General features: G+C 34.3%; 1 protein-coding gene across 1 annotated transcript in view; it reads left to right on the plus strand.

The window, feature by feature from the left end:
• The window catches only part of Drgx (Dorsal root ganglia homeobox), a 276,072-nt gene that overhangs the window by 204,719 nt on the left and 56,728 nt on the right, over window positions 1-14,625 (plus strand). Inside the window, exon 7 of the mRNA XM_081760532.1 lies at window positions 5,613-5,807. Coding sequence (XP_081616658.1) covers window positions 5,613-5,807 — 195 coding nt within the window. The remainder of the gene's footprint in view (window positions 1-5,612; window positions 5,808-14,625) is intronic.

Consider the following 14,625-nt stretch of genomic DNA (forward strand, 5'->3'; position numbering starts at 1 on the left):
GATCAAGGGAGGGGCTAAACCATATTTTGCCGTTTTATCCAGTGTAAACCAGGATTCAAGCTCATTTTATCCAATGTATATCTGAGCTTCAAGGGGAGGGGGGCTATAGCCCCTATAGCCTCCCCCTTGGATCCGCCCTTGTATATATATATATAGTTCTTGTTTTACCGACTTTTTTCTCTATTTTTCATGTATGAAGTACTTAAATATACGCAGCCTACTAACAACAAACCTATAGGAAGACAAGATTGCCCATTGGTAGAACGGTTACATCTGCTACCAAGAGTCGGAGGTTTGATCTCATGCCATGTGAGTTCGTGTCGGATGGCATTAAGTGTGAGAGAGAGAGATTCAAATGTGGGGGCAGAGAGGAATACACTAACATAAGCAACGTTAGAATTAGAGAAACAACTTATCGGACAATATGCACATTCTGAGAATAATTGTAATTTTGTAAAGCATACGAATCAAAATTTCTCCGTCGAACACAGTAAATGTTCGAGAAATTTAAGTTTTTAGTTTTATTTCCCATAATTATTCCTTATATGCAAAAGAAGATAGATGTTTAATAAAACTTAATAATTTAAAAATTAAAATTTTATACTCTTGCATCGGGAATCGAACCGGGACCAGGTGCACAAAGACACGCTAGTCACCAGACCAGCAAGAATAGCCTGTAAAAGATCGAAACCAACGTGCAACCATAGATTACAATGTTAGCTTTAGATTTTTCCAACTCCTATACACTACGTACTATCAGATTTCATATTTTCACACTAATCTAGATTAGTATTTTCTTCCCGATAAACACTACCTTTACGAAGACACTTATGTGTCGGGTGTGTCGGGTGCGTGCAACAGTGAAATTTAGAGCTATGTCGGTAGTGTTTAGAGTTCATTATCAGAAGGGCTACCCCTACCGAATTGTTCTAAATGGAATAGCCAGACGAGGAGTGTTCTGGGAGAAGGCAGCAGTTCTCCATTAGCTAAGTTGGCGGAAATCATTGAATTGAACAGCAACTTGAACATCAGTCCCAGGCGTGGTCAGGCATGGAAGCTTCTTAGTTGCATCTAGTGACTTGCCAATAATGGTAGAATACCTATGATGATGAGGTTAGTACTTTATGAATATATATACCATGTCTAGATCCTCGATTGTTGGGGGAGAACGTTTATTTCAGACCTTGTAATGCTTCAGACATTGAACTTTCTCGCCTACCATCCATCTTAAACATTGTTTCCTCGACACATTGCAACGCATATTTGAGTAACTATCTCTAATAGAAGTAATAATATATTTCCAATCTTCATGTCTCTAAAGTATTAACATTATTGAGCTATGCGAGAACATTGTCAAGTAGACTTCTCCGTGATTGAACGGTTAATGTTCTAGCTTTGTAAAAACCGAGATGTTCCTGGCTCGAAACCCGTCTCCGAAAGTTGTGACTTTTTAAATTCTTCATTCTCCATATGTTAAAATCTTTCTCACACTGCGTAATGACCTGATGCTTTTAAACAAAAAAGTTCTCCAGCTTAATTCGACAACTGCGGGTGTGATGGTCGCAGATTTGACTGAGAAACTTTGATTTTTATGCTTCACAAAATCTCAATTTTCCTCAGAATACGGATGCTGTCCAATTACTTGTTTCTGTAATTCTAAGCTTGTATATGTGAATATATCTCCCTCTGTCCCCATATTTGAAACTCTCTACCTCCTCTCTCTGTCTTAATGTCGTCCGTCACGAACTTACAACGACTGAGATCAAACCTCCGACTTTTGAAACCAGATGTAAGCCTCTACCAATGATCATCCTGGCTCTCTATAATTTTGTTTTCAGCAGGTTGCGGATATTTAGGCACTTAAAAAAGGAAACATGGACACAAAAGTCAATAAAACAGTCGCTTTTGTTCTGGGAATTTCGATCTCCAAGTTGCTTCACGCAGTGAGTGACCAATCAGAGAAAAAGTGGATAATATTCTGACAAAAATTGAGCAAGACCGACATGTAAACAGTCATGACGTTGACAATAATAACCTGAATATCCATTATCAGTGTTAAATCATTCGGATCAGAGGAAACTGGTTGAAAAAGTGTTGTTGCCCCTTTGGTTGTATGCAACTTATCTTATTTTGTTGAATTTTCGGTTGCAGCATACTTTAGGATATGTTTCCTTCGTTGCAGTAATTTGATTTTTTTTAAAATTAATTAATTAATTATTACTTTTTTAAAAATGGGGGCCGCTGTGGCTCAGTAATAGAGCGTTCATCTCTGGTGCTTGGGGTCCCGGGTTCGATCCCAGCCCCCGCCAAGTGAACTTTGTGGTGGACAAACACCGCGTGCGTGGGTTTCCTCGGGGTTCTCCCGTTTCCTGCCACTTTCTTCATTCCATCATTTCATTCATTACTCATTATCACCGTCTCCTTTAGCCTAACCGGCATAACCATGGGACGTAAAACTCAGAGATTTCATTTCATTTTTTTTAAATATATGTATAAACCTTGGATGGGAAGAACTTATTCAATTAGTAAAAAACACATCGAAATATTACCAACGTTTCTCGAGATATTCGCGTACAAACATACACACGTACAGGTCAAATTGAGAATCTCCTTCTTTCAAGTCGACTAAAGAACCGACAATACAATGTACTACTTAACCATGGATATTTTTTACGTGTATAAAACTCGTACATGTATAAAAAGCAATATTTTCCAATATATAAGAAAATATCAGTTATCATTGATAACGAACTAGATAACTTCCTAATCGATTTTCTCGTAAACTGCGCATGATAATTTACTCGCAAGTACATTATTTTATTCACCTCAAAAAATTTATAGATTATTACTGTATATGCCTCAACTTTGGATAAAATTATATCATAGTTAACTCTGTTAAAGACAGTAAAAAAGAATCCCGCAAAATATGACTTTAATCCGGTAAATGTCGATCGCTGGAGGATGTTTAGTGCTGCCATCTCACGGCATGATTTGTAATTACTAGCATTTTTCAAGACTGTATAGCTTATACATTCGAGTGCCAAACACTTATGACGTCATAAAGTGTGCAAGCCTTTACGTATAGTATATTAATTCAAACACATATGATGTCATAAACTGCGCAAGACTTTACGCGTAGTGTATTAATTCAAATACTTATGTCGTCATAAACTGCGCAAGACATTTTAGGTGTAGTGTATGAATTTAAGTACCAAACACTTATGTCGTCATAAACTGCTCAAGACTTTACTGTAATGATTAATTCAAGTTCCAAACACTTATGACGTCATAAACTGTGCAAGACTTAAAGTGTAGTGTATTAATTTAAGTACCAAACACTTATGACATCATAAACTGTACAAAACTTTACATATAGTGTATTAATTCAAGTGCCAAACACTTAAGACGTCATAAACTGCGCTAGACTTTACGTGTAGTGTATTAATTAAAGTACCAAACACTTATGACGTCATAAACCTCGCACCCAAATTTCTGGTTTATAAGAAGAGGTTTGGAAGCTATTGGTTGTATTTTCAGTACCGTCAAATGGGGTGAATAGAAACATGGGGGTGAATAGAAACAAAACTCCCAGATTAGTTTTGGATTTATCTGGACGATAAATTAATCAAGAAAACTGAAATTTCTTAACATAGTCTTATACCGCTAAAGTGTCCAGGGCAGAGACAAAATGTTTTACTGAGTTGGGAACACTGAGGCAGACGGCAGTAGCATTAATGTGTTACTGAAATCTTACATGGTATTTTAGCGCTCCTTAAACTTTCTTGGTAAGTATGACATTTTCATATTTGTTGCATTTGAACATATGCCTATTTTGTAGTTTGTTGTTTCATTTACTGACGTTCATAGTAAAAGTTTTCCTTTTGTAAATTATTTTTAATCAAAATTTAACTTTACTGGGTTATTGTTATGATTTTTAATTAGTGGGGTGAATAGAAACACTTCTTGGGAAATTCTTGAAATTCCTCAAGGAGTGGAAAATTCTTGAGGAGCAGAAAAAAGGACCTGATAGGAATGTATCAACCATCTCTAAGAACAAATTTCCAAGTCTTCTGAAAAAAAAAGTGTGAAACTGAAGGAGGAAAATATCAGAACTGGATTTGAAAAGTGTGGAATTTTTCCCCTTTGTCGAGACCAAATACTGAGGATGTTGCCAAAAAAAAAACAATGAACGAGAAGAAACAGAACAGCAAAAGTCATCTCAGACTGTAAACCGTCCCCTTATGGATCTTCTCAGGAGCATGAGAGAAGATGAAAAAATTAAATAAGGGAAGAAGAGAGTACGAATAGATGTTTCTGGTAAGAGTTTTGGTTTGTTTTTTGAAAATGATACATTTTCATCAAATCACAACGAAACTCAACCTACATTTGTATTGTCGGAAGAGGAGAAAGACAACACTCCAGAAGACAACATTCCAGACGATCACGAACTAGATGATGGTTTTCTAAAGCTGGTGATTTTGCTGTGGTAAAATGAGAAGCTAAAACTCGATGAGACTATTCAGCACCCAAGTGCGAAAATGGGAACATGATGCATATGTGGGAGTGTTTTATAAGAGAGCACATAAACAATGAAATTTTCAGAACGAAACTGTTGGGTTTTATTAGGAGTTCGTCAGCACGCTTTAAGTATATGATAACTTTCGGGCCCCTTCGTGGCTAAGCGGTTAGCGTACGCGCCTTTGGCGTGGGAGACCCGGGTTCGATTCCCGGCGGGAGCTCATGTAGTTCTGATTCTACGTTAATCAGTAGGTCCACGTCTCATATAGCCTCGCTGCTGAACGGGACGTAAACCTCAAAATCAACTCAACTCATGATAAGTTTCCCTGATGATTTCAGTGGTTTAAATCTTATTCAAATATCATCAAAACTATATGGTCGTTTATACCTATATTGTGCATTGTATTGTTTTATAAGTTTGTAACTTATGTAATACTGGTCCTATTGAACTAATATCTTGCAGGTATCAAATAAATAGTTCGTTTCAACAAATACGCTGTTTCTTTTTTACCTTTCCAATAGTATAAAAGAAACAACAATGAAAATAAAGTAATTGTTTCTATTCACCCCATGGGTAGGGATGAATAGAAACATTAAGAAAAATCAAGGTGAAGAAAAGTGGAGTTGATAAATTAATATGACGTTTACTGAAATTCATTAGCATATTAAGACCTTTCTTTTGGAATAATCTGATACGCGAAATCTTTAACATTACCAGAGTTATATTCTCATATAGCCAAAAATGTGTTTCTATTCACCCCATTTGACGGTAGCGTTTTTTTTAAAGATAAACCCTAGTTTACTTTCGTCTAGCTCATTTATATATATATATATATATATATATATATATATATATATATATATATATATATATATATATATATATAAAATACTGTCTTTAGGTTATTAACTTATCTTCGAAAAAGTGAAGATACAAGGAGACCTTTTAATTAATCATGATTTAAATGACGATTTTAATGAAAGTTCGAACGAAACAGTTAGTATTTGTTATGGACATATTATTCTACAAGTATATCAAGAACATAAAAGATTTTGAAAGTTAATTAAATGCTGTTTTTTTACATTTTTTTCAGTATATCGGCCTCTCCCTCACCGTCACCACTTCCATCAGTGACGTCATCATTATCTGTGACCTCATCGAGTGTGGTCCCGTCGTTGACTGAACCCAGCGTCGTGGTATCTCTAGCAAATAATGGGCTACGTCCAGCGGTCTCTCTACCTTCAGTGACTAGTTTCAGTCCTCATCTGTTTCCCAGTTTTGCAGAAGGGTGAGTACTTCAATTCCCTCTTCTATTTATCGTCATTTTATTTCAATCACTGGGATATCATCTGCAGCGATATTAGAAGCTTCTAAGCACTTGATATTTCGCTTTGCTTCAGTTAAAAAATTTCTAATCATCTTTAATATTCTTCTGGTCCTTCTATTTCTTTCCACCAAATATTCGGTGGTCTCCCGAAGAATATAGTATTTCTTAACAATTATCATATGAAGTTTCCTCATGTCATTGAAACATGCTTGAACTTTTTAAGTGTGAGATACTCTTGGCCTTTAATCTCAAAGGTTGGTGAGCTCTCTTGTGGCTACATGGTTATCGTACGCGTCTTTGACGCAGAAGACTCGGGTTCGATTTCTATTGGAAGCTCTTATTAAGATGCACGTCTTATATAGCCATGCTGCTTAAATAAACGCTTAACTCAAATCAACAAACTAACTCAAAAGTTGACACTTCTGTAAATTTGTTTAGGTGTACAGAAAGTATTCTCATATTTTGTCAATGTTCTTTGTTCATGTCTAAGATAGTTTCAGCAAAATTTCGTGATTCTAAGGCATCTGGAAGTATAAAATGTTCAACTTCAAAAGTTGCCACTCTTGTTAAAAGATGTTAAGTTTTTTTTAGAATATTTTGCTAGGATGATCTATGCTAAAAATCCGTGATTCTTCGAAGTATTTCTATGTGTTTCATATCCAATATACTTCCCCAAATTTCCTTATAACATTTAAATTCCTAACAACCTGTCTTTCTGGAGAAATTATGTCAATTAGGATACAATTATAAATACTTCGTCTGTGGCAGACCTAACACTTCCTTGTAGATAAGGTTGAGAATGAAAGAACATTTTGCTAGTGTAAGAGAGATTTGTCCCATTCCAAAATGGGTAGTCCTCACAAGTCATTGATTTCAGTAGTACTTGTGATACTTCGGCTATAATCTGAAGTAACCATTGCTAGGATTTGAACCCAACCGTTTCCAGATGTTCCCAGGGGTTGGACCTAGACTTTGTCGGGTTGTGGGCATACCGTAAGGTTCGATAGTTCACGGTTTCGGGATGTCTCTTCGCAAAAACAAACAAAAAAAAAAAAAAAAGCTATAGCGGTGCTCCTTAACGCTTCGCTTAACATCCCAAATATTAATTCCATTGAAACCTAAGCTAAATCCCGTAGATATTTAAATAATTCTTATTGTTTCTATTGTCACAGGTACATCCTGGTGAATTCCGAGGGAAGTCTAGTGGATGTTTTCATTATTCTTAAAGCTTCTGCTGTGACAGGGAAATCCCGTCTCTATTAAGTAATTACAAATAATACTTGCTAAAAGAGTAGGCAAAAATGGACATCTTAATAATTTCTACTTATGCATTAAAACATATATACGAATACAGAAAGAAAGAAATAAAATGAATTAGAAGTAATATGGAAGCCTAAGGATTTTTACTTAATTACTACCTGAACCGGCGCTCTCTACACAGCGCATCATTCACATATGACTATGAATCTCTTTGTCATTCCTCCGAACACCTGTACATGTCCCTTTACAGACACAAGTGAAAGATGTCTTGATAAAAATCGGCAAGGAGAACCATAAAAAGGATTTTTTTTCAATATCTCGCACCGTTTGCAAGATTTGAGCCTACTTCCAGTCGGAGTTTCTAATTCATGTATGATCAGTGTTTTCTTTCTTTTTGCATGTAGTATGTCATAAGCAAACACATTGCACACACACAATTAATTATAATGTCAGTGATATATGGTGTTCATTGAGTAAAACACTCCGAACAATGAAGATTCATCTTAGACTGGAGAAATGGTCATCCTTTATGTTTCGTTATCATTTGGCCAGAGAGATATACAACCCCTGTATACAAATATGTGGTGTTGGAATGTATAATTCACAGGATATGATGCTTTTAAAAATTTCAACACTTCCCGTGTACCTCTAAAAATGTAATAAAGAAATAACGGCCACTTATTTTAAATATTCAATTAGAACCAGGCCCGCAACTAGACACAGAAGTTTGGGAGGGTCATGAATAAGATAAGGGGGGAGGCAAGTCATTAAAAATTCTCTTAAGATATCTAAATTGTGATTTTTGTATTAATAACAGCATTTTGTATTGAGGTCTGGAGGGTGCATGAAAAGTTTAGGGGGAGCCAGAACCCCTGCTCCCCCTCTAGTTGCATGTCTGATTAGAATTGAACAGTACATACAAAAATTTGCAATCGATCAGTGAAAACGGCATCTTTCTAGAGCCTATGGTTGGACACAAACATTTCTCGCATTTTAATATATATATGACAAAACATACTTTTCTATTAAAGAAGAGCCAAAAATAATTAGTTATAATAATATGCGAACATAATGATTATTACTAGAATAAATACTGTTTATTAGAGAAGAAAGAGGGTAGAAAAGTTAAAAGGAATTACAAAAATGTTTAAAAATTTTAAATAGGAAACAAAAACAAAATTTGAAAAAGTAACAACTAGGATATTTTTCAAGACAAGATATATATATATATACTAGACATTAAAATACTAAAAATACTATATTACTTTAAATCTAATGATGAATTTTTACTGTTAAAGAAAAAGAAACGAAAAACTAAGTAGAAAAGTTTCGTATCATACAAAAATAAAATTACTGCCATTTGAGTTTACATAATGTAATTTCTTCTCTTGTGAAAAGAGATTTTTTTATCCCTCTGGCAAAAAGAGAAAAAGAATATAAAGCTGTGTCGTAATTGTTTTTAAAAATTTTCTTTCATTTTCATCAATATATATATATGTATATTTCATTTTGTCATCCATTTTTAAGACTTTTTTCATTCTTAATTTTTTAATGGGACAGAGGGGAAAGAGTGAACATAAAATCTACTTTTTTAAAAAAATGTTCTTGACGTCTTTTGATTCTTTTTTTTTTAAAAAAAAAGAGACTAAAAGAAAAAAATTAAAAAGTCTTTACGTAATAATGTAAGTACTTGATATCTGTCTCGTATATTTGATTTCTTATTAGCTCATAAATATGGAAAAGAATTTTTTTTAAAAAAAAACGAGAAACTTAAAGTTATGAAAAATTGAAGTTTTACGATTTTTTTTTAAAAAAAAGGAAAAGATAATAAGATGAAGGCGAACTAAAGCAAAGTATAGAAAAGAAGAAAGCAATACAAGATAACATTAAAGAAAAATAAATTAGTCACAAAAGTTTCTCTTTTTTACAAGAAATACTTAAAAGTTCGGATTTGAGGGCACAAGAAACGAAAACTAAAGGAAAAAAGCAAATGTCGGAGAATATATATTAATTTAGTAATCACAGGATATTTTTTTAAATAAAGATTATTTTAAATTTGTTTTCTAATGAGAAACAAAAGCTAAAGTTCAAACAATGAATATACTAGATTTCTGACTATTTTGAGACTTGCACTCTTCTCTTTCTCCCACTCTAGAAACTCTCTCTTTCTCTCATATACAGGGGGAGTTTTTTTTTTTTTTTTTTTTTAGACAACAGTATCTACAACCAGTTAAGAATGCTCCAAGAGCATTGTCAGAACGAACTGTTTGTTGTCTATGGCAATTTGCTTTTATTAAAAAAAAAAAAACGAACCTAAGATGGTAGATTATTTGTCTCTTATAACTAAAGAAAGAATTATTGCGTATGGGAGGGTGGGATTTTTAGAAACCAAGTTGCTCGAGCTATGATCCTGGATATTAAAACAGTAAGATATTGAATTGAACGATTTGAAGCAGAAGGGGAACAGGGATTACAAACAAAAGTAGACCACAACTGACAACGAAAGACAAAAATGTTTCGGTTATTGAAGCTAACGCAGCAAACTCGTTCGCTGCGGCGACTTACCTGAAAACAACCTTAGTTCCGGAATGCAGTGCAAAGACATGTAACTGTACTCATATTATTTGTTCTGCTTTGCAGGTCAAACTAACAGATGCATATATACGTGTTCGTCTAGACTTTGAAAGAACGGACATCAACGAACCACAAGACTTCTGGAACCGTGTAATCGGGAGTAAAAAGAAAGTGTTTAATTTATACGAAGGAAGAAACCTGTTAAAACGTTCTACGATATGTTGTTTAAAGAGACACATGCTCAAAATTGAAAAATTCACAAAATATCGCCTCTCTATGACTTACGGTTCCCGAGATATGGCTCCTTAGATCTCCCAAAATCAGAACTTTTTTTTTCGCCAATATCTCGGGAACGGTACCAGTGACACGAAAAATTCCATAACCTCTTTAAGATAGTTTTTGATGTTCTATCGAATGGAGGACTCAAAATTGAAAAAAATCGCAAATAACACCCTTCCCCTCAACACACAAAGAGGACTCAGCAACGAACTTCTTCAGTTCGTTCATAAACAGGAAACAGCTAGAATTTTGCAAGAAGTAAACATCGATAAGAGAAAATTGTTTAACATACTCCGCAATAGTACTATATGAACAGTGTTTGCCAACTCAACACAAAGTTATATATATATATATATATATATATATATATATATATATATATATATATAAACAAGGTCGGATCCAGGATTTTCTGATTGAGATGCACCAATAACTACTATTACATTTGAATTAAATTTGCTTTTTCTTAATGACTTTAGACAACTGTGATGAATAAGAAATATTGTTTAGCTTGGTGAATCGACTTAAATTATTGCTTTGGCAAAGCTCTGCTTAATTTTAAGCCACAAACGGAAAGTGCTGCTATTTTCACTGCTAGCTTCTCATTTTAGGGGCGGGGGGAGGTGCACGTGTACCGGTGCATCCCCCTAAATCCGGCCCTGTATATATTTCTACATATATTGAAATGATATTGCGTTAGATAGGTATTACATATTAAAATCTAAATGTTAAACGAAACTTTACGATTTATTGTTGCACAACACTCGAGGATTGTAAATTGAGGACGCTACGGTATCACAAACATCAAAATTTTGGAAGCTCCTTCTAGACTAGCAGCACAACTGAGACAGACAGAGAAATGTACGTCCATAACACCTTAACTTGGGACACCTTTATCATGATATGACGCATTTTTGATAAATAAGAAGGAAGTTATAACACCTTGAAAATTTGATTTTTCCCTCATAAAAAAAACCGATCAAAATCGACCGATATTAGTGTCGAATCAATCGTTTTCGGGGTCGTTTTAGTAACACTTCAAATGTCACTTCAGTTTAAATGAAGCCCCTATTATTACCTTGGAAGTGTGTGTGTGAAATTATGACATTTAAATATAATTGAAAGTGACCGATATTAGTGTTGAATCCATACTTCTCTGGGTCCCTAAGTTGATTGTTAGCAGTTCCGACGACGTTTAAGTTCAGCCTCCAATAGGGGTAAGACCCCGTAGCACACCTTGAGAGGGTGAAAAGGGGGTAATATATAAAATGATCGAAAACGACCGATATTAGTGTAGAGTCCATAGTTTTCGAGGTTGCTGAGATGAATAGCAACACTTCCTATGCCATTCAGTTCCTAGTCCAAGTACAGCCCCATTAGTACCCTGGTGGGAGAATGGTGACATGAAAAAATAATAAAAAACGACCGATATTAGTATCGAATCCATAGTTCTCGATGTCACTGACATTCATTATTACAATTCCGCCCGATAACGTTAAAGTTCAGCCTCCATCGGAATGAGAGTGAGAAAGGGTGAAATATAACATGTCTGAAATTACTGAGATTAGTGTCAAATCCATAGTTTGGATTCGTCCAGTTATAAGATTACAATCGCGATGACAAATCCCAAGTTTAGGCATGAATGAGTATGCCAGCTGGATTGTGAATTTATAGGGGCAGCGCCGCAGGTGTTGCTTGCTCATCTATACAGTATATATATATGGATGTATGTGAATGAATATAGATATATTCAAGCGTAACTTCGGAACGTCTGAAGCAAATTTAACCAAACTTAGTAGACATATCACTTGCAATCTGAAAAAGTACTATTTGAGGAAGACACCTACGCTTACTGCACCAAAGAGATCAGGTCAAGAATTGCCATAGCCAAAGAAGAAATAAATAAGGAAAGATCACTCTTAACTAGCAGGCTCAATATTGGACTTAAGAAGAAGTTGGTCAAGTGCTATATATGGAGCATTGGACTGTATGGTTCAGAGACTTGGACATTACAGAAGTTAGAGAAGAAATATTTAGAGAGTTTCGAAATGTGGTGTTGGAGGAAGATGGAGAAGATAAAATGGATAAAATCTAAAAATTGAAAATAAAAATAAAAAATCCTCATTAGTCTCAGGACCTGCCGAAAGGAACAAAACATAATAATAATAATAATAATAATAACCTCAAAATGTGGGAGTTGAAAGGAGTGGGATCTATAAACAATTCAAAATGAGTGATATTAAAGTGCAAGAAATAGTTTTCGGGATCACTGAAATGAATAGTGCTGTTCCCAAGACCGGACAATTGATAGATCATTGATTCTGGCTTCTGCAGGAAACTAACTTCATTAGATTAAATAAAGGTACAGTTCTGTGAAACGTAGTCAACTCCTTAAATTTTCACTTTATAGTGGGAGCTGAGAGTATTAAAAATGTGACTGTCCCATACTGGAATCTCAAGTGTTGTGCATTATTTAAAAATTTATTACACCAAAACCTTTGAAAAATGGAAACGGAATGATTTTTCTTATTGTCTATGTTTTTGTTGAGGATTTTGCAGATTATCTGTTATTATGTGATCACAAGGTAGGAATTCTGTTAAAATGGTTATTTTCAAATGCTAGCGCCATTTATCCAGAAACAAGAGTGGGAAAGGAAAGAAAGAAAGAGGAACCGTTTAATCACTTGGAATCTTCTGTTGATGACTCGGCGACTCTTGAGTTAATGGCAAATGTTTTTATTCGCTGACGTCATTGATCACCATATTGAGTTCTCGGTTTGGTGAAGACGCACAGAGACATTTTGCAGGGTGGTCCGGAAGTTCACAAGCCATTGCGTTGCTCACACAGAATAGAATAAATGATCGAGGTAGTGAATGCCGGACCGGAACCTTTAACACAAGTTCCGGCTCATTTCATCTTAAGGAAGTAACGACTCCATTTTTACTTAACCCTCTTTTATCACTGAACGACCGGAACTCAAACCGGAATCGTCAACGACTGTTATGGATTAAACGACTGCGTCCAGGGGCGGCTTTGGCTCCTGGTGAGGGGTTAAACTATTCAACAAACACACAAAATCCTGTATTAAGAGACAAGACAGAAGGGAGATACGAAACAAAGCTGTCTCTCTTTTTTTCCTGAACATTGACAAAAGGAAAAAAAAAAGTATTTTTTGGATCGGGTAATTAGAACATCATGTCGTCACCACTACGCGGCGCCACCAGTCCCTCCCGCTGACAAGTGAATGTTTCACGGCGCCATCAACATAATGGCTCTCTGAGATGTGTCATCTCCGTAGTTTCTAAATGGGAATGAGATTAGCGGAGTCTAAACAAGGATTAACATCGCACAGACCTTTTCCTGTGTTCTATTCTGCCACGCATCATGCCACATTGTCGTCAAGTGTTTTATCACAGAAGGGAAAAAGAGGGGGGTGGGGAGAAAAGAATCAGGATTCAGAAAGACTGTCACTCGCAATATTGTCCGGAATCTATTCACAGAGTCCTTTGTCAGAAGAACAACCACCGCATGCTTTGCGCAAGAAAGCATATGGATATCGCAATACATAAAATATTCATCATCTTCTTCACTAGTTTATATATGCTAATTTTTTAGTCATAAAACCCTTTTACTACTACTACTATTACTGTTACACATACTATTACTAGTACTAAATTAGCCTTAACACAGTATCATCTTGTGCTATTATGCTACTAAAACATCTAGCGTTATATGATGAAGATATAATTGGTAATCATTTACAGCTAAAAACAGTGTGAAGCTGTGTTTTTACAGCAATTTGCGTTTTAAACAAATTTTTCAGCACATAAAGAGAGCTGTGACGCTCTTTCAGTCTAAGTGATCATTATAATAGCTCAGATTTTATATATGAAAATAAATCATGATGAAATGAAGACGCATTTACATGTCATAAAAAGAATGCATAAATGTTCATAATTTCTAAAAATATGAATTAGACAATTATGTTCAAAAAGATTTACATAAGCTTAAAATATACCTATATATTTTAAACTAATTGAAAAACATATTTTGTTTATTTGTATAAAATATAAAGATAAGTTCAAATTAACCAAAAATATTAAAAATTTCTTAAAATATTCATTCTGTAATTTATATTATAAAAGATCTTCCCGTAAATTCAAAACAAACAAAACATTCAAAAGTTTTTTTTTAAAAAAAATAGTTATCATGATCTAAAATATATTATTTTTAAAAATATATATATAAATTTTAAAATGCATACATTCAAAAAAATTTTCAAAATAATTATCATTCATTTAAAATATTTTTAAAAAAAAATCACCATTCAATCACCATGGATATTTAAAAAAAAATAAATGTTTTGAACTTACGGAAATAATTTTATATAAATTACACGATGAATATTTTAAAACGCTTTTGATATTTTCTTAAAATTTTGAACTTAATGTTTTTACGTTTAGACAGGTTAACAATGTAATGAACATTTTATTTACAGAAGTTTAAAATATTTGACTATATTTAAAACTTAGTCTGTAAATGTTCTTGTTCATAATTGCATCATTCGTATTTTAAGAAGTTATTCTTACACATTCTTTGACATTCTTACACATTCTTAGAAGCAGTGTTGGGAAGTAACGTAACGCAAGTAACGCGTTACTTGTA

The sequence above is a fragment of the Thermobia domestica genome, chromosome 5 (assembly GCF_964235325.1).
Source record: "Thermobia domestica chromosome 5, izTheDome1.hap1.1, whole genome shotgun sequence".
In the NCBI taxonomy this organism is placed as follows: Eukaryota; Metazoa; Arthropoda; class Insecta; order Zygentoma; family Lepismatidae; genus Thermobia; species Thermobia domestica.